Source organism: Castanea sativa, chromosome 5, assembly GCF_040712315.1.
Source record: "Castanea sativa cultivar Marrone di Chiusa Pesio chromosome 5, ASM4071231v1".
In the NCBI taxonomy this organism is placed as follows: domain Eukaryota; kingdom Viridiplantae; phylum Streptophyta; class Magnoliopsida; order Fagales; family Fagaceae; genus Castanea; species Castanea sativa.
Window position 1 is genome coordinate 12,586,876 of NC_134017.1, and position 25,820 is coordinate 12,612,695.

The window sequence follows — 25,820 nt, forward strand, 5'->3', positions numbered from 1 at the left end:
TTTTTTTTTCCTCCCTCTTTGGGTTTCAATTATCACAAATACATCAAATAATTAGGGTAGGGATAGTGTGGGTCAAGTGAAGGAGGAGGCTAGGTCTTAGAGATCTTTGCAAATGTGAAAGAAGAAGACGAAGAAGTAGTGTGTTTTCTACTGTTAGAATTTTTGGCAGAGAATTAACTACTGTTTTTACTTTTTATTGATTTCTATAAGGTTGATGACATTGCCATTAGTGGTTTTTCTGAATTTTTTTTAAAATAGCGTGTTTTCTCAATTAGATATAAAAGAAATGACAAAACTTAGATATAGTACTTATGTGCTGTTACTTAAGTTTCTCTTCTAAGATTCAACCATGTAAACTTTTTCTCATGGAACGAAAATGTATTTTTAGTTAAATACTGCAACATGACTCAATTTTACGCTCCGTTTGTTTCAATGGAAAACCTTGCGTAAAGATAGTTTTCCTTATTTTTCAATGTTTGGTAGCATAAAAAAATATGAGTAAAAGGAAAACTATCTTTGGTCAATATAAAAAGTATAGCTTATTTTTAGAAATTGTTTTCCATTAAATTTTTTTGGAAAACAACTCTATCTCACAGCAAGCTAAATAAGGGAAGTTAAGAGATTGTTTTTCAACTTACTTAAAGTTGTTGCCAAACATTGGAAAATGAGATAATTTTTTAGAAAATGAGATAATTTTTTAGAAAATGAATCATTTTCTAGAAAACATCATTATTGAAACAAACAGAGCATTAAGAGGAAAACCTAAAGAACAGTACTTAAAAACTGTACCTAATGGTCCATTTAGATTGAGGGGGGAGGGGGAAGGGGGAGCAGAGTAGATTTAGTCAAAAATTAGCATATGTTTAGGCAATTCTACTCTACTCCTCTCCACTCCCCCTCAATCCAAACAAACCCTAGCTTTTTCTCTAAAAGAAATTAATGGTTTAAAAAATGTGTAATTTTTGTAAAATTACACTATGTATAAACTCAATTATTATTCATTGTTTTTTTTACGTATTTAAATATAGAATATACGTCCTTATTTTTCATTATGTAGTAAATGCATCCTTTTATCTTTCCTAATAAAAAAAAACCTTAGAACGTGCATATCATTTAAATGTGGTTGTCTTCACACGCATATATACTTAGATTATACTAGAATATAATTTCTATCTTGTATCCACATCAAAAAAAAAAAAAAAAGTGATTGCCTAACTAGAAATTTTCTTCTATTCCTCTCTTTTGGGAGGGAGAGATAGATTTATGCATAACCATCTATTGACACAATTGATTCCTATTCCATCTCCATTCTCCCTTAATGGTTACCTTCTGCATTAATCACCATAATAATATACTTAATTTATTCATTTAATAACTAACTAGTAAGTTGCCCGTGCGATGCACGGATAATGTTATAATATTTTATGTAATTTTTTTGGGGAGAATGTTATACATATATGATAGCATATTTGTTATAAAACTTTGTTAGTAATGAGTTCAAGTAATGAGCCAAAAAATAATAATAATAATAACAACAACAATAACAACAACTTTGGAGTAATTTTGTATAATAAAAGTTGATAAAAGCATATTAATTTCTTCCATATTCTTGATTTTTTTTTTCTTTTCTTTTTTTATACAAGATAGAATTTCTACTCTAACTTAATCTAGTGTGAAGCTCCCTCCTGGGTACTTGAACCCCGGTCCTTGCCCTCTACACCCCACAAGCATTTATACTTGTGGAGTGACTACTGCACCTAGGGTGTGCGGTGGTCATATTCTTGATCTTTATTGTTGGGAAATGTAGACCCCAGTTGATAGAATTAACAAGTTTTAAACCTAAGTTGTTAATTAGATTTATTATGAATAAACCTTATTAAAACAAACAAACATCAATATCATGCCAATATCAAGTATAACAGAATAGTAAATAAGACAAGATATAATGACCTAGGAAAACCAATGAAACAAACTAGTTTCACAATAAAAAATCAAGGAGGAAACCTTCCCGAAAAGCTATCATTATAGTAAAGAGAAGTTTCAGATCTATTACAAAACTTTTGTCCCTAAACTCTATAATCCCCATAAATGAATTTATAACAGAAACCTTCTACCGCTTCAGAACCTCTGAACTTCTTCAATATATGAACGCCATCTTTTTGCATGGATCCCAGCATATGGCTAACTTTAGCAACTTGAAGATGTTGTTGGCTGAAAAGTTCTTCACGTCATCAACAATGAAGATCAAGAAGTACTTGGTTACAAAACCTTAAGGCACAAAAGACGCACTAACTTCTTGCAGAGAGAATAAGGTACTAGGTCACTTTCTGCATGTGTTCTCCATGTATAACGGCCTTTAAAATAAGTTTTATATATGTCTAGAGTTGTGAGTAAAGAAACCCTAGACATACATGTCAACTAGGGCCAAAAATAAGATCTGAAAATTTTGATATCGTAGATCTCGACAGATTCAGCTTCTGTCAAGCTTCTATCAAGCTACGTTCTTAAATCTCGATAGATACTGTTTCTATCGAGGTATCTGCCAAGCTTTAATGAACATATTTTCTTCATTTGTTTCTTGGTCTAATCTTCATGATTTTAATACTTGACTTGAATTCTTATTTTTTGAAGTACTAAACCCATCTTAAATCTACTCAATTACAAGTAAAGTGCATTTCGTCAAAGGATTAGCCAATTACATAAAATATGTCCTTAACATTTATTATGTGATGTAATAAAGACCTTCATTACTAAATCTTTTTTTTTATTTGTTTCTTCAATGCTTTTTATTGTGGTATGATGATACTTGCAAAACTTGTTGAGGGGTATGTTGTTATCATCTATTTCTTCATTTTCAATGTTTGAAGTTTGGTCTGCCTCTATTTGTTCAATTTTTGAGCTTTCAGCACTTTTTCTTTTTGTTGCATTATTTGTGTTAATCACTAATGATTGGTACTGGAAGACTCTTGACTGGATCTTACAAAGTTTGGACTTGCGAATTTGTTGTCGCTCAGATTTTTCGTAAGTATTTGCATTTATATTAAATTTCAGTGATATGACAGTTTTTTTTGTAAATATTTTTATATTTTTTTGTTAATTTAAGAATAGTGTAGCAAAAGAGTTAATATAGCATATTGGGTTGTGTATATATATTTATTCTTCCATACCTTTTTGTCATTTGAAGGTGCGTCAAAAATCTTAGTAATTGTGTAATTTTCAAAATGATCATTTAGATTGAATTCATTCAAGTGAAGTAGGAAAATTCATTTTTTTTCCTAAAATTTTCTTCAAAATATGTGAGACTCTTAATCTAATATCAATCTGCATATGAGGAATTTAATATATATTATGATAAATAGTTTTACAATAATTTAATAATTTAAATAAGTTATACCTCAGTTTGTTTTTCAACAAGATCTCTTGCATATTTATTTAGGATTTTCCATGTCTATACCATAATTTGGGGTTCCTAACAATATATTTATACACACACACAAATGAATGTTGACACGAATGAACAAATAAAGGTCATTAATTTAATATTTTTCCCTAGAATGTTAACATAAAAAATTAAGGGTAATTATATTTTACCACCCTAACTATATCAAAGATTATACTTTGCATCCAAAATTTTCAGAATGCACAATTAGCATCCTAAAATATGACCAGTGTTACACTTTGCACCCGCCATTAATTATGTTGTTATCTTGGATGGAAAATCAATGTTTATGGCTCAAAGTGTAATTGAGAATATAGTTTAAGATGGTAAAATGTAATTTCTCTTTTATTTTTAAGAGATTGAGAAGAGGAGCACCTGGGCGTTTTCACATGATGTCATCCAAGAAAATGGCAGAATTGACAATGGGGTACAAAGTGTAACATAAGTTATAGTATAAGGTGCTAATTGTGCATTTTGAAAGTTTAGAGTGCAAAGTGTTATTTGGAATATAGTTTAAGGTGAGTAAGTGTAATTTCTCAATATTATAATAATCATAATAATAATAATAATAATAATAATAATTATTATTATTATTATTATTATTATTATTATTATTATTATCTCTCCCAAAATTTGCTCACATGTTATTTGCAATTTTGTAAAAGACCTGTAAACATCTTTCTCCCTATGTAAACAAACAACAAGATAGGTCCCAGAGCTTACAAAAGTAAAAAGATTTACTATCAAAATGTCAAGGAATTCTAAAATATTTCACGCATTAGTGTATGCCAAATCCCTTAGGTTTAAATGCAACTCTTGACATAATGAGAATAACATTAAAACATGAAATATTTTAAATCTTTAATACAACGATAATTCCAACAAAAAAAAAGGTAAAACTATAACATCTCCAATATTCATAACACTAATTATTTAATTTATTATAAATAACTTTTCCGTGATTCATTATAAATTGTCATTATCATTCTTCATATCATTATTGCGCTCAGTAATCCACAGACCCCACTTAGTGATTATAACCATACAAAATACGTATTATATTGAAACCAACTTTTCAAAATATTGTTTTTCCACACAATTAAAGTCTTGAACAATTATTTGTTCAAAATAGTCTTTTATCAATTTTTCCCAGTGAAAATAAGAACTTTAAAAATGAATGACTATATAGACATTCCTAGCTTTCAAAGGGTATAGAGGTCGAAAAAAAATCACTGATTGGAATGCTATATAATTAATGTGGCTCGTAAGAGATAATAATAAGGCTAGCATGGTTAATAATAAGAGACAAACTATTTGGTACAGTAATCAAACACATTAACGAGTGACACAAGAAACTTTAAAGAGTTTGTGTTTAAGGATCCACATTGACTTATTTGACGAAAATTGTCATTAAGCGCGGTTGTTGATTCGATGCCAATCACCATGCCACCAAAAATGCTAGAATACGTATTGAAGGAGATATAATAATAATAATAATAATAATAATAATAATAATAATAATAATAATAATTATTATTATTATTATTATTATTATTATTATTATTATTATTATTAGTGTTGTTAGAGTTATTGATCTTGCTATTGTTATTGTTATTGTTATAATAATAATAATAATAATAATAATAATAATAATAATAATAATTATAATAATAATAATAATAATAATAATAATTATTATTATAATAATAATAATAATAATAATAATAATTATTATTATTATTATTATTATTATTATTATTATTATTATTATTATTATTATTATAACAATAACAATAACAAGATCAATAATTATAACAACACTAATTATTTAAAAAAAAAACATAAATTTGATTAATGTTTATGATTCAAAAATTTTCCTAACCCCATATATTTGATTCATTCAAAATCGATAACTATGTAAATAATAATAATAATAATAATAATAATAATAATAATTATTATTATTATTATTATTATTATTATTATTATTATTATTATTATTATTGTTATTATTATTATTATTATTATAACAACACTAATTATTTATAAATAAATAAAAAAAACATAAATTTGATTAATGTTTATGATTCAAAAATTTTCCTAACCCTGTATCAAAAAAAAAAAAAAATTCCAAACCCATGTATATGATTCATTCAAAATCGATAAATATGTAAATAATATAATCCAGGTTCTTAATTTTTTTTTTTTCCAATCTGACATTATTGTGGCGTTTCTATTTTCCTTAAGATGGAAGGCTGACCATATTTGAGGGAGATCATAAACCAATCACACACAAAATCCACATTAATTACAATGGTCTTGATGGTTTTGGATGTTGTATGACATTTTCTTAGCACACAAAATGTACATTCCGCGTGTGCCTAGTTTTAATCATTACAATGTTGAAAATTGCCTTAATCCTCCTCTACTTGTTTTATATTATATAGGCATAGGCACCAAGAAAAAATCACACAAAAATCAAAACTACTTGACACACAAATCTCTCTCTCTCTCTCTCTCTCTCTCTCTCTCTACATTTACTCTAATGGATTTTTGTCTTTCTTATAATTCTGATTAAGGTTGATAGTCTATGTATATATATATATTTAATATGTGTTTTGGTTTTTTTATTTTTTTAATTTCCCTTCACAAAGTCTCATCTCTCCTTTTTATAGGTTTGGATTAATCCTTAGTTTTTTTTTTTTTTTTTTGTGTAAATAGCCGTTTGAGTTTATATTAAAAACACAATTTACATATGGCTATGAGTTTGAATATGCGTCGCAATTATATGAGTTATAAATTATTATAAAGCGTATGGCTATGTGTTTCATTTTAATTTTTGTTAAGATAGCAATGTAATTTTGTGATGAGTTTCATTATTTTTATTCCATAAAAGATGAAAATTTGAATAATAAATTTGAAACATATAAGGTTTAGTTATATATTAGGCAAATATAACACACTACAATAAAAGTTAGTAGAATATAGTTCACCTTAAAAAAAATATTAATCAAACATACAAAAAAAACAATAATATGACATGTTTGTAGAGATAAAAAGATAAAAATATACTTGTAAAAATCTTTTTTGTTTTTTGTTTTTAAATAGATAATACTTGAAGGAAGTGTTACTTTTATATATTATACTCCATTACATAATATTTTTTTTTTTGAGAAATAATTACAACATGCTACTAACTCCACAACTCGAACCATTTTTCCCCTAGACCCCCAAGCGCTTTATACATGGAAAGGTGTCAATTCAGCTACAAGGCCTTTGGCCCATTACTTAATATTTATATATTTCACATATTTCACGTGGGTCTGCGGCTAGTTGTTTTATAAAGTTCACAGCTATATATGGAATTTATCAATTTAGTCATTAAACTATTAAAGTGAATCATATATTAGTCCATCTAAAAGTGGTGAAAATCATCATTGTGCACCTTTAGAATGATGATCACTTCACAAGTATTAAGTGCTTATAGGGTGTGGAGAGTAAGTGCCGGGATTCAAGTTTCTAAGAAAGAGACTCACACATGTATACACTTAAAAGTAGGTTAGAGTATAACTTCTATCTCGAATAAAAAAAAAAAAAAAGTAGTGAAAATCAAAATAATTTTGTAGTGGTCATGACTTGTCATTATTTGAAACCAGCATCCATTTTTGTTAAAAGCACCACCACCACAATGCCTTGGTTGGCATAAGCATTCCTAACCTTTCAAGCTGCAAATCTGCTTGTCGTTATTTCACAAAAATCTTCTAATGGCAGCATCCAGTCTATCACAAATGCACACCCAGCCACACTCCACAAATAACATAAATTCATCAACAAATAGCATGAGTTGATATGATCCCTCGCAGGTTACCTTTTTCTTCTTCTCTAAGGATTATTCTAGACATAACCTACGCACAAAGAATAAAGACATAAGGGGACTAAGAGTCCCCTTGTCACAAGCCTCTTGAGGAGATGATTTTATCACTCTTAGGTCTTAGCTTCCTCTTCTTTTGGAAACTTTGCACAATCTAATACACTACCTTTTTAATTTTAGCTATCCATCTTTCGGAAATACAAGCTGTCTCGGTTGGAGATATTCAGCCTCTGGCCTAAATCTTGCGGCTATGATCTTTGAAATAATCTACTAAAATTTCATAGACTAATAGGCTGAAACATGCTATAATTATCGACTCCCTTCTTAGGAATAAGGACTATAAAAGTCTGCTTTATTTCCCTGAAACAGTCTCCATGATATTATTAGCATATCATCAAACGACAATTGAGATTTAAAAATTTTGAGTTTTTCTTGCCTTTATTCTTTTACTTTTAGCTTGTTATTTTATTTTTTGGGCATAAGAACTACCCTTTTCTTTTTCTTTTACAAAACTAAAAGTGCCCTTTGTTTCAAAGAGAGGAGAATGGGTTATTCACATTTCCAAAGAGGCTTCAATGTATGAATTTTAGGCTATGCATTAAACAAAACAAGCTTCAATATATGAGAGCATTTTTCTACATATATAATTCAAGTAAATGATAAATCCACCTGCTTGAATAAAATTATGAAATGTAATACAAGCTTGAATAACAATAATAATAATAATAATGTTTCATAAGTTAATACATATTTGAAATACATTGGATAAATTGGCAAAACCTGTGTACATCAAAAAAGAAAGGAGGAATGGTTTTAGGGACATATTGGCTTTTAACTTATCTATGCTAGCTAAGCAAGGTTGAAGATTAATCCACAATACCCATTCTCTTTTCTATAGAGTATACAAAGCAAGGTACTTTCTTAATTGCTCATTTATGATGGTTGAGTTGGGTTGTAATCCTTCATTTGTTCGGCGATCACTTCTAGCTGCAAGGGATGTTATCAAGGAGGGGTCTAGATAGCAGGTTGGGGATGGCCGCATGATTGGCGTAGCCATATACAAATGTTTATCTCAAGGCCCAATGTTTTTACATGAGCCTCAGATGGATATGAGGGTCTGTTAGTTGATAAACCAAGACATTAGACAGTGGGATAGGGTGAAATTATTTACCACCTTCGAGCAAAGGACTTGTGCAGAAATTTTGGCTCTACCTCTAAATCACCTCAACTCTCAAGACTCACTAATTTGGAAAGAATTTGGAAAGAAAACAAGGCCGAGTTTTCGATAAGGACTACCTATCAGGTGGCTCCTCGACTGAAAAATACAAGTGCTGCAGAACACTCATAGGCTCGAGTACATGGTGTTACTTGGACCAAAATCTGGAAGCTAAAGGTCCCACCCATGGTTCGTACTTTCCTGTGGAGGGCATGTTCCAATTGCTTACCAACAAGGGACAATCTTAGCAGAAAAAAGGGGCAAGTAGAGGCAATCTGTGAGTTTTGTAGACAAGAACCTGAAACTGTTACCCACTTGCTTTGGGTATGTCCATTTGTAAGAAATGTTTGGGGTCTTTTTAGGGGAAGAATCCAAAAAATGCAGCAATGAAGCAGAAGCTTTTTTTCTCCTGGTCAAGTACTGGCAGACTCAGGCAAAGCATTCAGAGCAGCCACGGCCATGGACGGAGCCACTGTTGGACTAGGGAGCAATGGCCCCTCTTAATTTATATAAAAAAAAAAAAAAATATATATATATATATATATATACACACGTAGTAATTTTTGCAATTTTGTACTATAAAATTATATTTTGCTCTCTTAAAATAACATTATTAATTCTTTTAAGAGTAATGTACTTACAAATATTTTTACAATAATAACAAAGTCAAAAGTTGAAACCGTCGTACATAACCAACTTTAAAACCAGCCTGAAACAAAGTTTTGGCTACATCCCTAGCCACGGCCTAGGCTATTTGGAATGCAAGAAACAAATATTATTTTCAGCAGGTTTACGTACACCCACGAATTAGCACGGAGCGGGCAACTGGCTTGGTATCAGAGATTGATGACAGCTCAGGTGTAAAACAGGGTCTTCAATTTCATAGGGCTGTTTTGGTGTTTATGTTATGTTTCCAGTTATACTATTTGGGGATACTACTCATGTAGTTAGTATCTCCCCCAAGCCAATCTGTTTCGATTTGGCTGTACTTGTATTGTATTATAGTGTTTGAAGTAATAATAATCTCTGTCGTCTTTGTTCAAAAAAAAAAAAAAAAACATCTTTGTTATTCTCTTATTAAATTTAATACTATTGTATAATTTTGTTAGGCTTAAGTTCTCAACAGTTTGTTTAAGTAAAATGTGCCTCACTTAAATTGGACCCAATCAAATTTTACTTTTTTATTTTTATTTATAAAATGAAAAATGAAGGTTTGGACCACGACGACTCAATTCTTAACTCTGCATTTGTTAGTGGTTCATGTACAGCCCAAAATTCAGATAGCTACAAATTTTATCCTTGTAACAATAACAATAAATAATAAATAAATAAAACAATAATAATAAATAGATGAATAAATAAATAAAAAGTGATTGTGTTAATAAAGATTAGGACTGAAATTCCGTACTTGAGTTGGACTAAATAAACTAATTAAATTAAAATTTAAGGAAATATATAACACAAATAAACCAAATTCCGTTCTAGATTAGGATTTAGGAGAAATAGAACTTCTCTTAAATCCAAAAACAAAAAACCATCTTTACTAATATATATATATATATATATATATATATATATATATATATATATATATATATATATAAAATAATGTATTCAATCCCAAAATAAAATCTGAATATATATATATATATATATATATATATATTTATATATATATATATTCCAATTCCAATCGCACCGTTTCAGTCTAGCCTCTAGGCCCTCATCTGCGGTATGTATATATATATCTCTCTGACTCTCTTTCTCTTTGTTCGTGACCGTGTGTATATATATACATATATGACTGTGCTGCCTGTGTTCAAATTTGAGTTTCTTTCAGATTTCAGAGTTTGATTTTGACTCTTATAATATAGGATTGTTAACTTTAACAGTCTCCAAATTTTTATTATTCTATTTTATATTTAAATTTAATAATTGTGTTTCTTTTTAATCGTTTGTTTAATTGGTAGAATTGGCTTGAGCAATTAAGTTTTTTTTTTTTTTCCTTTCTTAAGAACTAGATTATAAAATTAAATATTTAAGTTTTCAGAGTGTGAGTAATTTATGGGGAAACGACTATCCACAATTGAAAATCAATAATATATCCTCTTGTTGATAGATTGATTAATATGTCCCCTTGTTGATGGATTGATTAGACTTATACTTAATGTTTCAACCACTGTTTAAATCTATCTGCATGTAGAAAAAAAAATTGATAAAAATGGCGTAAATGGAAGAATTGAAATTTGATTGGTTTAAACTTTAAAAGAAACGTTAAATGGAAGTGGTTATTACTTCATTTTTTGTCAAAGGTCTTGAAGTCCTGTAAAGTTACAGTGACGAGGTAAGCAAAGTACATATGTTTGTGAGGGGCTGTGATACAATAATTATTTGTTTGTTGAATACTAGGATAGGGCCCCCTTTTTTTGGTATCTTGTAAGCATTTAAGCAAATAGCGCTTTACGCTATGAACTCCTAAAATTACCCATTGGTGATACCTTTAAAGGTATATCACCAAGGGGTTGTACAATTGCTTGCATCACAGAAGTTCTGTCAATAATGACCCGCACTTTTGTGGACTTCATACCATGACCAATACCAATTACCTTGCTTATTTTCATTTCCTCTAACAATCATCTTCTCAGTATATGGTAATATATTACTTTATGATTTCAAGAGAGTTATTTTAGTGCAAAATTAGTAATGAACCTCACATTTTTGGGCACAAAAGTGAGTGAAGGTGTTACGACTTAGGTGTTAGATAAATTATTTGAAAATAGTTTAATGAGAGTAAACCTCCTTAGATAGATTAGTATTGTTATTTATTTATATATATTCAATTTAATTCCTATATTTTTGGATAGAATTAGTTCCTTTATTTTAAGATTTGTTGATGAGGTTATCTCATCTTTGGCTATTTATGTGCATTAATAAGAATTGAGCAGAAAATTAATCAAAAATATCTATTTCATCTCTCAAGTTCAGAAAATTGATCATCTTGAATTGACTACACTACCTTTCAATTACCCAAGTTCACAACAGAAGGTAGCAAAATTTATTTTTTTAACCTTTCTATATCAAATTGAGCCTTATGCTATAAATTCGGAATTATTATTGTTTATTTGAGATTAATCTAAATTGCTTTGTCACTGCTCCAATTTGTCTCACTCTTTAGCAAGAGATTTTGGTTATTTCATGGGTAATGTCATTTGGGCATAAAAAAATTTGAGGGAAAGAAAATATATAGGAAAATGCATTACATCAAGGACTAGGAAGTATTGTGCTAGCAGCTAGGTTTTGAAGAAATTTTGAAAAAGCAGTGGCATGATACACAATTTGGATCCTGGTTTAGTCAATCTGAGGAAATTGAGAGAAATTTGTGAAGTGGTGGGATTCTATTGGTTGTTCAAAAGATTTGTGTAGTACTTTCACTCGCATGATAATGCTTTTCTAGTTTTGGTAGTTCTCATATTGTAATTCACTTCTGTTTTTTTAATTTTAAATATCCAGTTTTACAAATATTCACTCATTCTCACCTCACAGGTTATGGAGCAAAAAGAAGTTCACGACCGTATATCTGAAATAAAATACATCTGGAGTCTATTTACTATCACAATTTACAAATAATATTCACTCATTCTCAACTTGTTATGGAGCAAAACATAGTTCACGATCGTATATCTGAGTTACCAGAAGTTCTTCGTCAACACATTCTTTCATTCCTCTCCACTAAGCAAGTAGTTCAATCTACTTTATTGTCGACTGCATGGAAACATGTTTGGATTACTTTCCCAATTCTGAGATTTGATAGGATATTCTTTCCCACAAAATGGCATAGTCAGGAGGTTAAGAGAAAGAAACCCAACTTACATAAATTTGTAAAGAAAACATTACAAATCCGCAAAGAGAAAAGGCTACCTATAAACAACTTTACACTTACTGACTGCTGGGTTGAAGAGAAATCGGTGTTTTGTGTTTATTGTTGGATTCTCTTTGTGTTTGAGAGTGATGTTCAAGAGCTGGATCTTGATTTTGGATTTTGCGGTTATTTGCAATATTTCCCCTTGCTTCAGCCTGTTTTGATTGCAAAATCCTTAACTGTGTTGACTCTACGTAGTTTGAAGTTGGACTCAACCAGTGTCAAGGGTGATTTTGATATAAATTTACCTTCTTTGAAGCAACTCTCTCTCACTTTGGTTTATACAGATGATCAAATTATCCAAAATCTTCTTGCTGGATGTCCTGTGATTGAATACATCAACTTTGAATCCTGTCATGGGTTTAAAAGTATAAAGTTGGCCGAGGTTGCTAAGCTCATGACATTTAGGGTAAAAGATAATAACTGTTGTATGACACTAGAGTTGGCAGCATCAAATCTTTCTTGTCTGTCTATATTTCAGAATCTTCAGTCTGAACTTAGCCTGCTTCCGTTTAAAAATCTAAAAGAGTTAAATTTACATTCGTCCGAGGAAACGGACAAGTGGCTAGCACTCCATGATCATCTCTCTGGATTTCCTCTGCTCGAGACCTTAAGGCTAAACCCTTCCTTCCAGACAAAAACAATAGAGATTTCATGTCATCATCTTAAAACATTGGAATTATCATATAAGTGCAAAATGGCTGAAGTTAAGATTGATGCTCCTAAATTATGTAGATTCTCATTCTGTTATCTTGGTGGTTATATAAAATCCTTTTCATTGAATGCTTTGGCCCTGTCATACGCTTTCTACGGTTTGCTTCCATTCTTGGATTCTTATAATCTTTTAAATGATGAGAATATTGAGCTCCTCTCAAAGCTGAATAATACAAAATTATTGAAATTGTTAATTCCCTCCATCAAGGTATTACTGGCTATAGTTCTTTCTTTTAATGATCTGTAAATTGATTTCTTTCAATATATTTTACTTTTTGTTTCATATTATATATATATATATATATATATTCCTTGTTATTGTTATTGAATATAAACTCTAATCTGTTCTTTTGTTTAATTTCATGTGAAGAATATTAGTATTCCAAAAGAATTGAGAGAAACCCTACCGTCACCATCATATAATGTCAAGCATTTGAAGCTATCGATATCTCAGTCATGTCTGAGAAATGAAATCGATAAACTTCTGGATAGCTTGTTATGGATTTTTCCTCTTCCAGACATTTTATCAATGCAATTCAGCTACAAGTCATTTCTTGAGTTTGACCAAATAACTCTCAAGGTATTAAATCTTCTTATTTCCTATAATGTAGAAACTTGTTCCTTATGTTTTGGCTGATACTAAAAAAACCGGTAGAAACTGGCCGAACTATTGCCAAAATTTCAGTTTGGTTTCGATGTTGTTCAATTTCAGTTTTCATTTTATAAAAACTGAAAATTTCAGTTTTAGTTTCAGTGTCCCATACAAATATACCGACCCAACCGAAACCAAACCAAACCAAAATATATTAAATAATAATTTGTACAAATGATATCAAGAAAGTTCTTGTTATCTTAGTGGCAAGAACACGCGTATTCCCACCAGTAAACCCAAGTTCGACCCATACTAAGACTTTTTTATTTTTTTCTCTCCTTATGACCAAAACTACGTCATTTTGGGTTTGCTTTATAACCCTACTAACCCTATTTTTTAGCATTTCTCTCTCACTTAAGCAGTAGCAGCAGCCATTCTCCCCTCTCGCTCTCCAGTTATTCTCTTCCTCCCCATCTCTCTCTTTCTGTCATAGTGTCATGCCTCTGTTTCTTTCTCTCTCCATCACACCGCCATTTCTCTCTCTCTCTCTATCTCGCTACTTTAGTACACTTCTTCATTGTTCTCTTTTTTATTTTATTTTATTGTGTTTGCTACTTTGCTTGGTGCTTGGTGTTTGGGTGGTGAGAAAATGTGGAAAATCAAAGAGAAATATGTATATATATGTGTGTATATATATATATATATATATATATATTTTTTTTTTCTTATTTTGGTATGTTCTCTGAATATATACATGATTTTGATTTTGATTTTTTTTCTTTTTTTTTGCTTAGTGCTTGGTGTTTGGGTGTTGAGAAAATGCAGGAAAGGAAAGGGAAATAAGCTTCTTTTTTTTTCTTTGATCTATTTGGTTTCTAAGAAATTGGAAGCAACCGAAAGTCGGCCGAACCAAACTAATTGTAATCCAGTCAATTCGGTGTCAATGTTCCTCCCTTACGGTTCGGTGTTGGTACCAAATTTGGTAAAACCAAAAATTTCAGTTCGGGGGAAAAATTGCACTTCAAACCGACCAAACTGCACCTATTACACCCCTAGACACTATAGCATCTATCAAGATTTAATGATAGACCTCAATACTAGCTTGACACCTCTCAATCTATTGAGTTATGCAAATCCAGAATTCTCAGATTAGAATTTTGGCCCATGATGACTTAGATTGCTAGGGTTTCATTCACTAAACTCCTAGTGGATATAAATGCTTTTTAAAGTCATCAAAGATACAGAGACTTAGATTAAAGAATTCATATACTTTTAGAAAAGCTACTATGTTCTTGTGTCCTTTAGGGTTTTGTAATTAAGTGCTTCTAGATTTTAGCATGCTTTGAAGTGAAGAACTTTGCATCTAACAACAAACGTCAATTGCTGGGAAGTCAGACATGTACTAGGATCCTTGCATAAAGGAAAAAGTCTCTACGAGATCAAGTCCAATTAGGTATTGAAGTGAAGGTTCGGCTGTAAGTTGCTATTTTCGGATATGCCAATGTAGTAGTAAGATTTCTTATACTTGTAACTGTTTGATTATTGATTAATGGATTCTTGAGAGTTGTGGCTTAAAAATCACTCGATGGAGTTTTTGCTTGCGAGAGGTTTTCCCATTGGTCAACAAATGACCATATCATTTATTTTCCGCTGCGCTTTAGTTTATTTGGTGATTTTTGTGTACCTGCATGATATGCATGTAATTTGACCTAATTAATCAACTTGAGTAATTGAATTAATTAACCGGGATCAATTTACTATAACCCAATGTAATGTAAGGATGAAAAATATAAGAAACCAATAAAATATAATATAAAAAAACTCACTTAGCATTAGCAATGTTATAGGGCTGGGATGTTACGAATCCTATGCGTTCTTTCTTTCTTATCTCTTTCTTGGTTTTCTTTCTTTAAGAAAATACTCGAGTTTCACATGAAATCTTTTCCACATCAATTATTCCATCTCCTAGAACTCGAGTCTCTAAAACTCGATTTCAATCTGTGAAATCAAGCGTCAAAGACTTGAGATGCTACTTAACCAATTAGTTTGCAAAACTTGTCACATAAAAAAATTGTTGGGAAAATCATCCCAAAGAGCTAAAAAAAAAATCCCAAAAACCACATGACTAAATAAAGACTATGCTAGATCATAACTTCTTACACAATTTTCGCCATAATGTGCCATGTGGCGAGTTGTGAGTGGTGGATAAAAAGTGGTGGATCTACACTTCCACCATTCACAACTCACCACATGGCAAGTTGTGTACAAAGTTGTGGTGCTAGCATTGTCACGCCCCAAACCCAAAAGGGTCCAAAGCAAGAGAAATACATCCCAAAGATACTTGTAAATTTTTCCTTTTCAACAATTCAATTCAAATAATTCATATCAAGTACCAACATCAAGAAATTTCATAATAACTTCATTAAAAATACTCACAAAGTAAGTCAGAGCCCGATGTAATAATTAGCAGGGCCATTGGCCACAGACGAATGGATGTCTGAATAAATATAATTACATATCATCAACTTGTCCCATCAATGGAAATGAAATTCTTCACTACTATCAGATACAAAAGAATAAGTCAAGCCTATTCTAGGATGTACATCTAAAGATCACCATAACAAAAATTCAGCCTCCATCAGTAGTTTGTCAAACTACTGCTAGCCATAAAAACCTGTCTCGAAACGATCGTTGCCTATTCTAAAAAGGTTTGTAAAAGAATGGGATGAGACAGAACTTAATAAGTAGCATAATTAATGAGGGTGGGGGAAATGCAAATTTCATGATGATGAACAATTTACAAAACGTGTTATAATTCGGGAATTTCCAATTAGATCATGCAAATCCTTTTTTACTAATAAAACGACAAGAGTGATTAAAAGAATGTAGCATCAAGCTTTCTCAAAATATTTCAACATGAAACTACATACTACTATGAGCTATCAAAACACCCTTTTAAAACCTAAAAATCCAACCCAAGGCCACATGACAGGCCACCATAAAGACATTAGGCATGCCACAAAGACATCAAGTTATACCACAAAGACATCAGCTATGCCACGAAGACATCAAGTTATGTCATGAAAACATTAGTTATGTCACGAAAGCATCAGTTATGCCACAAAGACATAAATTATGCCACAAAGACATCAGTTGTGCCATGAAGACATCAGTTATGCTACAAAAACAGGGTGCCAAGATACCAATATCACAAAGACTACGACATCTGGCTGGGAAATCACATGTCACAACTCAAAGGTTAAAACATGAAGAACTCACAGTTTACATGTAATCAAAACACAGTTCAATTTCAAGTAATTTCACAAAAACCTTTGAAATACACAATATATTCACAAGATTCTCAAATTTTCCAAAATCGTTTCTTGTCAATAAAATTTTCTATCAATTTCCCAAATATCACAAGTCAAGATAAAACATCTTAAGAATTTGCAAATAATGCAATAAATCCATAAAATCCATTCCCAAGAATTTTATTAAAGATGCCTATCTTTTCCAAGCTAACAAGTCATGCATTTCCCCATGTGCATTACCAAATATGATGCACTTTTCATAAATATTCATATATAATAAGGTCACAACACAATACTTTTTAAGAAAACATAATCTCCTAAATAATTTTCTAAAATGTTTTTGACCCAAAAACAACATTTATGCAATATGATTATTTTCCAAAAATCCCATTAAAAAACTACTTACCTTGCAACCTGCAAAAAGCTTAATTCTCCAAGCTCCAAAGGAAATTAGTAGAACCTAATAAACAATACCAAGCAAACCTATCACGATAAGCATAAAGTTGGACATTGCATCTAGCTACGAATTAGAGATCGCTAAATTAGCAATTAATTAGGCAATTCTAAGTATTTAACCCCACAAGTAATGTACCCCACTTCCAAAGTTTTTCAACAATTTAATTTAAAAGATATAGACTCCAATTTATAGACTTAAATCATTCAAGGTATTCTCCATAACATTAAAACCTCAACACTTAATAAGTAGTTCCGACAAGGATTACACAACATCATTAAGAGACTCATGAAACCAAAATCACAATATCCTCCAAGACAAACAATATAAATCTTTGACTAGCTCTAAATAAACCCAATAGCAATGGAAAATTTTGATTTACCAACTATCACATGATATAACTCAAAACTCCTAAATTTCCACCATAACCAACCTTAGATAGCCACCATTGTAAAAACCATAAGCCCACTCATCAAATAAGTCCACCAAATAAAAACCCATATACATAATCACAAGAATATCACCCAAGAAGCTCATAGATCACATGAATATCATTTCCAAAGTTTAGATAAAGAGAACCACTAGCAAAAGCATATAAAACCCACCAAAAAGATTAGAAATTTTTACCTCAAATAAAATGGATGAAGATGCTTAGAGGTTCCTAAGGATTTTTCCGATGATCTTGCTGAAAAAATGATTGTGGAGATGGTGGTAGGGAGTGAGGTACCGGTGGGGAAGTGTGAGGGAGTGAGAGAGGACTGTTAGTGTATTTGTGAGAAAAGAAAAGAGAGAAAAGTGAGGTATGGCCGACCAAAGAGAAGAGAGTGAGATATTTGTAAGGATATGTGGTAGGGAACAAACGAGTAGGTGGGGCACTCCATAAAATCTTATCCCTTTTTATTTATTTATTTATTTATTTATTTTTATAATGGGCTGGGGCGTTACAAGCATTTTTATATAAATGAATTCCAAGACATGATTTATCTATAACATGAATTCTATGAATTTAAGTTTTTCTTTAGAGATATCCAATTCGATATATAGAACTAAAAGACACGATTTCTATATAATATAATATAAATAAGATTGTATTTTTGCCATAAAGGTGGATGTTTGATATCCAAACTCATATGTGAACTAAAATAGTTTTTATAAAACATGATTTCAGTCTAAAATGAATTATTACTTTCCCACAACAAAATTTGAAGAAAATCATTAATAGTTCATATTGCCACTATTGTATTATTGAATATAGTTCTTTATTATCAGATCAAGACACTAATCGATTTTTAGTGTAGAAAGGAATTGAACCATTAGATTTCTTATGTTAGTTGTAAATTCATTTATTGATTGATCTTTTCTTGTTCAGATGGGCATCTGATAATGGCTTTACTGGAATGCTTCTAGAATTATTTGGGACTCTTACAAAACTGAAGGACTTGTGTGCATCAATTTCCCTAGCATTACAATAATTTCAATATTAATTTGAGTTTTCTTTACATTAAGGCATTTAAAATATATTATGTTGACTGCACTTTATCTTTTACAGTTGACTTCAAGCTAAATCACTTGAAGGCCTAATCCCAAGTAGCTTTGGTGCTCTAACAAAGCCAGAGAACCTGTAAGGCCTCAAAAACGTGAGATTTTATGTTTTTCGGTGTCTCTTTTGCATTGCTAACTGTTGCCATTAAAATGTTTTCCCCCTTAAAAAGAATTTCTTGCCTTCCATGTCACACCACATGTAGTTTTAAGGTGGGAGGCAGGGATTGATGATAGAAGAGGAGAAGGATAAAGAAACACCGTAATTTTCATTTGCTAAAAATAGCTGATTTTGAATTTGCTAGAAATCTTAATCTTTCATTCCACTTTGTATTGTTTTTTATATAGAAATGCCACATATTGCTTATTAGATAGGAATTGATCTTAGTAAGGAAGACTACTCTTGATTTCTTGGAGAACCAAACAAGATTGTCCATTGTATGAGATTTGAACGTTAATTAATTGGAAGGAAATGGCCTTCATGCTTGGATCACTGGTAGTGGTAGATGCTCTTAACGCGTGGTTGTTTGTCCCCTCGGATGATTGGTTTGCTTTAAATGAACAGGAAAGTTAGGCTACTATCTGATATATGCATGATAAGAATTCTTGGTAAATTAATTTGAATCTTGTCAATTGGATTCATTCCCTGTTTAATATTTTTGCATAAAACTCTTGCTTCTTTCATGCTCTCTTACTTGCAATCTCCCAAAGCACATTGCTACAGAAGCATAACTCACCTTCATTACATATATAGGTGAAATCATAAACAAATGCTATTGCTGATATACACAAGTCCCTAGAATGTCTTTAGTGTTAAGGACTTCGGAACATAAACATAGGTTTTATGTGAATGTTGTATGTGTTTTAACTTAGCTTCAATACTTGAACATAAAAAATTTGTGTGGTTTCATTTATTGGGCATTTAAATTTATTAATTATGAGTTAGTTTTTTATTAGTAGCTTTTATGTTTGCATTCATATGCTTATTTTTCATTTTATATAAAATTTGTGTTTTGGTATATATACTTTGTTAGAAAATAATCACATTATTTTACAAAGAATTTGAAACTAACACTTATAATTTTCATCTACTATTTTTTTTTTCAATTAATAAAAAGCATATATGGTCAAATTTTTGGGCATGAGTCTACAACCCGTCCGGCGATAAAACCCAAAACTTTTATGGGTTATTTAGCCCAAATAAAATGTGTATTCTCATCTAGTAGAGATATGGGTCATTTGGCCCAGGTACAATGTGTACTTTCACCTAATAAAAATATAAGTCGATTCCCTTTTTGGGCTTCCGGGCCTTTCTTGCTCTTCATATATATATATATATTTACAGTTCACCCATTTCAGCTTCCTTCACAGAAGCAATTAGATTCAAACCACACTTTCCCTCCAAAATGAAAACCAATGCACCAACCTCCCCTCTCAACCTCCACTGTCCAATAATCAAGAAACCCAAGAATTTGAATCTTCAAACACTGCTTCTTTAGATCCATAGTCATTGTATGCCAATAATTCTTGAAACGCGCCGTGTTGTATGATGAGTGAGGTTTAAGAATTTCGATTTTTTTTTCCTTGTCGTTATAGCTCTTTTTTGGATCTCTTCCTTTCTTTCCTGCTGTTCTTGAATTTCATGCTTTACAGTTGCCAAATATATGGCATCTTGTCTCTTCATAATTTTGCCTTTCAAATCCCGAAGTTCTTTCTTGGAATCATCATTAATACCCTTTGGGATCGATAGAGCAGAATTGCAGGTTTACAGCGCCTCACTGTAACGGGCTAATCTACTATAGAGGACTTTTTGCGTGGGTGATGGAGAAGGGGAGCGACTCAGTGGCGGCTCCAGGAATTTTTTTCAGGGTGTTCCTTAAGAAGCATAAATTATACTATCTAATAAAAAGAGAAATTCATATATTAACAACAACAATAAAAAAAATAAAATAAAAAACGCAAATACATAAAATTTACAATTATCTTCTACTAGTTTTCATATTTTAAAATCGTTGCATGATAGTCTTATTATCAATGTTAGAAGCTATATCTCTTTCAATATATACAACCAAGAAATCATTCATCAACTAATCTCCCTTTCGATTGCGCAGTTAATTCTTTATATATTTCATTGCCGAAAAATTTCTTTCTACCGTTGCAGTAGCGACAGGAATGATCAAAACTAACTTCATAAGCAAATAAAATAATGAACTGTAATGACGTCATAATTAATTTAATAATTTTTTTAAAGATAAATAAATACATTAATTAGTAAAAGTAGAAAAATTGACTAAAATAGTCAAAATAAATATTGAGATTTATCTTTCAAGTGTATTTTTTATATCATAACTTTCATAAGAAAAATAAGAAATACTAAATTATAAGCAAACATAAATTAAATATCAAGTTTCTTAATCAAGGAGTTGATAACATCATGGAAATTGTTTTAATTTAGAGAAGAGATGAAATATATATATACACTCACATACTTATATAACATTTTTGTGCTAGTCTATATTTAAATTAATCTTAACTTATGCCCAACAGCCCAAGTCCATTTACTATATATATATATATATATATATATATATATATATATATATATATCTTGTAAAATCTGGAAGAGTGGCAGACATGCCCATTACAAAATTAATTAAGTCCCCTCAAAAAAAATAATTAAATAATAAATACTAATACAAGGCCCAATTAAATGGTTGACAGCTAATCATCTGGTACAAGTAAAAGAAGAAAGTTTTGACACTTTACACATTAACAGCCAAGCATTTACTGACTTGTGGAAGACCATGATAGAAAAATAAAAAGTTGGTCTTCATCCTCAGCAAACGGGCAAAGAATAGCAGAGACCTTAGAAAGAGCAAAAATGCAGAAATGGCAAAAGCGCAGAAAAAGAAAGAAAGAAAGAAAGAAAGAAAGAAAGAGAGAGAGAGAAGAAAAAGAAGAAGAAGAAGAAATGGAGATGCAAGCTCATGGTCTGCTAGCATCTCACCATGTTTGAGAAGCTTCAACAATGGCTGTAAGGGTAAATTTTTTTTAATTTGAGAGTGTTCCTGATTTTGTTTGAGGGTGTTCCTAATGTTTTTTTTAAGGGTAAATAAATAAAAAAAATTTAATTATTATATATAAAAAAAAATTTCTTTTCAGGTCAGGTGTTCCTGGGAACACCCTGGCCTGAACGTGGCGCCGCCACTGGAGCGACTCAGTACAATTCGTCATGCCAGTGTTGGAGGATTTCAGGGACTCTATTAAGTGTTCATGCATCGAGTCCCCAACAGTCATATAGATGGAGCACAGGGCATTGTGAGCAAGAGCGAAGCTTGGGTTGCGGGATAGGGTGGCCTTGATGCATGAACACTTATAAAGTTCCTGAAATCCTCCAACACTGCCAGACGAATTGTCCTGGATCGCTCCCCTTCTCCATCACCCATGCAAAAGTCCTCTATAGATTAGCCCATTACAGTGAGGTGCTGGAAACCTGCAATTCTGCTATATCAATCCGTATTAATGATGACTCTAACAAAGAACTTCGGGTTCTGAAAGGCAAAATTATAAAGAAACAAGATGCAATGTATTTGGCAACTGTAAAGCATGAGATTCAAGAACTGTAAAAAAGAAAAGAAGAAATCCAAGAAAGAGCTATAACAAGAAGGAAAAAAATCGAAATTCTTAAACATCACTCATCATACAACAGGGAGCGATTCAAGAATTACTGGCATACAATAACTATGGATCTAAAGAAGCAGTTTTTGAAGATTCAAATGGCGGATCTTAAACGCCATTTTGAGAATGACAGATCAGCAACACATGCCCTGGAGGGCTTAAAGGAGATTAAGATCTGGAAGGTGTGGCGTTGCTGGTGCAATTTCCATTCGACGTTTTACAGCGAAAATTTGATGATGCAGGACGTCCTCAATGAGCATTTATGCACTTCACAAAAATTTTTGCGGGGAAACAATAGTACTGAATTGGAATCTTTCTACAAAATTTGTAAATTATCTGAGAAGTGGAGACCCGTGGACGTGGCTGCGGCTGTGAAAATAATGGAAGATTTGTCAAGAAACGAACAAGGAGATCAAGGTCAATATATCTCAAAAGTTTTCATGAACCAAGACGAATGGCCTTATAGCAATGATAGCAAGCGTGAAGAGATAATTAATAAAATTCAAGAAAGGTTACGTGAATTCTTGAATATTGGATGGTTTGATTCAAGTCAAATTTCAGTCTTCATGGATTTGATAATGGATATGATGAAGAATCAAATCCCGGAACCACTGCTTAAGGAACATAGGACGAACTGCACTCTATTCTGGGTATGCTTTCTTGACATCTCAGGCCTTAATGGTGTGTTTATGTTCTTGGATGATCTCTACAATATTTGTGGGTTACAAAGTCTCTGCAAGAGTCATGTGAAGGATGAGGTTAGAGGTGACCCGTGTGTTGTTAATTTTGAGAAGATTACTTTTAATGAGGACTTCTCTTGGGTAGCTTTCGACAATAGAATGTTGCGTGGAGAGCTTTTTGTGCCAAATGATGGATTTGCTTTTAGATTCAGTGCTGATGATGAAATCGAATTAAGTGATGATGAATGTAAAGATGCTATTGTTGATTGGTTATTGAGCGGAGATACAAGTATTGAAGAGGAATTAAAACAGTATACATCTTTTGCGTTTTTGGAAAAATTCAAGCCAAGGAGCTTTTCAATATCTGTAAGGCTGAATTTCAGCGGCTGCAGAACATTCGTGCAATAAAATCCGAGTATTTGAAAGAGTTAGAGCATTGGAAATATCTGGAGGATCAATTGAAAGATATAGAAGCATTTCCGTATCTAGACAGAAGAGCATCACCATTTAAGTCTTTCTTGTTAGAAAGGCAGAAAGAGATAAATGCTGATACTTTCGAGTCAGATATGATATTCGATATTTTGAGTGAAGAACAAGAGCAGGACAACAATATAATATTGGAGATAAGGAATCAGATTGATGAGATGACTGAAAAGGTATGTTACAGACAAATTTATGAACATGTGAAATTTTCCAAGTTGTTTGATGTGAAATTCAATGTGTTGCGTGAGATATTATATATGTTGGCTTTACTTGCATGGTGTCCTTTGCATACATTGTCAACACAATCTGCTTATTCTTGTACCATGCTTACATAGTATAGACTAGGTGAGCCTAGCAATTAAATTCATGCATGCTTGCAAGACATGCACAGGAAATTAGTTTCTGAATTTAGTTACTGTTAGATGCAGATTGTTGTTTAGCAAGAAAAATAGAGAGAGTGGTGCGGCAATTACAGAGAAGAAAATTTTCTTCTCTTTGTATTTGTGAGATGTTGTATTGGAGTTTTGGGTTTAGTGATAAACTTTTATATTCCGTAGGATGATTGAATCTCAGTATGTTTTTTGTTGCAGATTTACAAATTTGATTGTATAATCAGGACGACTATTATTGCCATGAAGCAGACAATGAAGAAAATTGCTATGGTAACAGTTTATGACTACCGATCAATTGTGGTACCCCTACTAAAGTCATACATGCGGGTTAGTGTAGGATTCTCCACGCTGTTTTGTTCAAGGTTTCTAATTATTAGTTACCTTCTTTCCCACCTGTGATCTGATGTTTTCGGGTTTCATAGGCACGCCTGGAGGATCACATAAATGCTGAAAAGAAGTCAAAAAAGGTTCCGGGTCTTTACTGTGGCCACAACTTGATAGATTTTTATCAAGAAACAAAGCGCCTTGCTGAGCTAACTGGTGCAAAAATCCTAAGGAATGAGGCAGAGGATGTGCCTTTCAGCGGCTACTACTTTGGAACTGTTAACTGGATTGATTTTTATCGAGCTCAGCATGTCAGATGCGATGAGGAATCAAGTGAACCTGAACAACAGAAGGGCCCCAAAGCTCCTGAATCTGATTAGCAGTTAGCACAGATCTACAGTGGCTTTCTTGGTAGATTTCTATTGATAATTGTTTCTTCTACGTTTGCTTTATGTTTTTACTATCAGATTGTATTTGAAACACCAATAACTTAAATCATAGTGCTCATATCCTATAAACCATTACATCTTTGTTGGGATAATATTAAATCTTTGTGGCATTCTAACTGACTAAAAAATCTAATAGCCCAAGCCCACTTAGAACGGTAGGTTTGTACAGTTCAACTATGGCCCAAATCAATAAATTTGTAAGAGAGAGACTCAAACAACAAGAGAGGGTCTTGCCCATGGATGGAAATAAGGAAGAAAGACTTAATATTATAGAATATGTGAGAAAATATCTAAGTACAAGCTTGCCCAAGGAAGCCAATGTTACACAGAAATATACACTGTTCACTCTCTTCTCTCAATGTTCTTCTTGTTACTTTTCTATTTCTAATATTTGTGTTTGATCCCTTCTCTAAGAACTCTCTTTTTTCTTATATACTCCCCCTGCTTCACATCTTGACCCCCCCTCTTTACCTAACAAATTTCTCTTAGCGACACTGTCCCTTTAAACATCTGAGGAAGGTGGTAGAAGGAGTTGCTTTACTATGAGTTACACTGTTCAGGTCACTTCCTCATCAATGCAACTGATAAAACTGTTGTCCACCATTTAATGTGGAGAGGCAATAGGCCACTCCAACCTGAAAACTTCCCCTACTTTCAAGGATTCTCCCTCTTCAGACCATTCTTTCCACCCGGAGCGCCTTAGAGTCTTTTGTCACATCCCCTCCTCTCTTAGGGCGAATTCCCTCTTCGGGCACGTAA

General features: G+C 31.9%; 2 protein-coding genes across 2 annotated transcripts; both read left to right on the plus strand.

Annotated features, from left to right (window-relative positions):
• Nucleotides 1-12,176: 12,176 nt before the first annotated feature.
• LOC142634742 (putative F-box/LRR-repeat protein At4g00320) lies at nt 12,177-13,406 on the plus strand. The gene has a single exon (XM_075809009.1). The coding sequence runs from the start codon at nt 12,177-12,179 to the stop codon at nt 13,404-13,406; it is 1,230 nt and encodes a 409-aa protein (XP_075665124.1).
• A 9,392-nt stretch (nt 13,407-22,798) lies between these two features.
• Nucleotides 22,799-24,992, plus strand: LOC142634743 (uncharacterized). Its single transcript, XM_075809010.1, has 4 exons — nt 22,799-23,702; nt 23,759-24,069; nt 24,487-24,615; nt 24,711-24,992. Exons 1-4 carry the CDS (start codon nt 22,799-22,801, stop codon nt 24,990-24,992), a joined length of 1,626 nt encoding a protein of 541 aa, XP_075665125.1.
• Nucleotides 24,993-25,820: the final 828 nt, after the last annotated feature.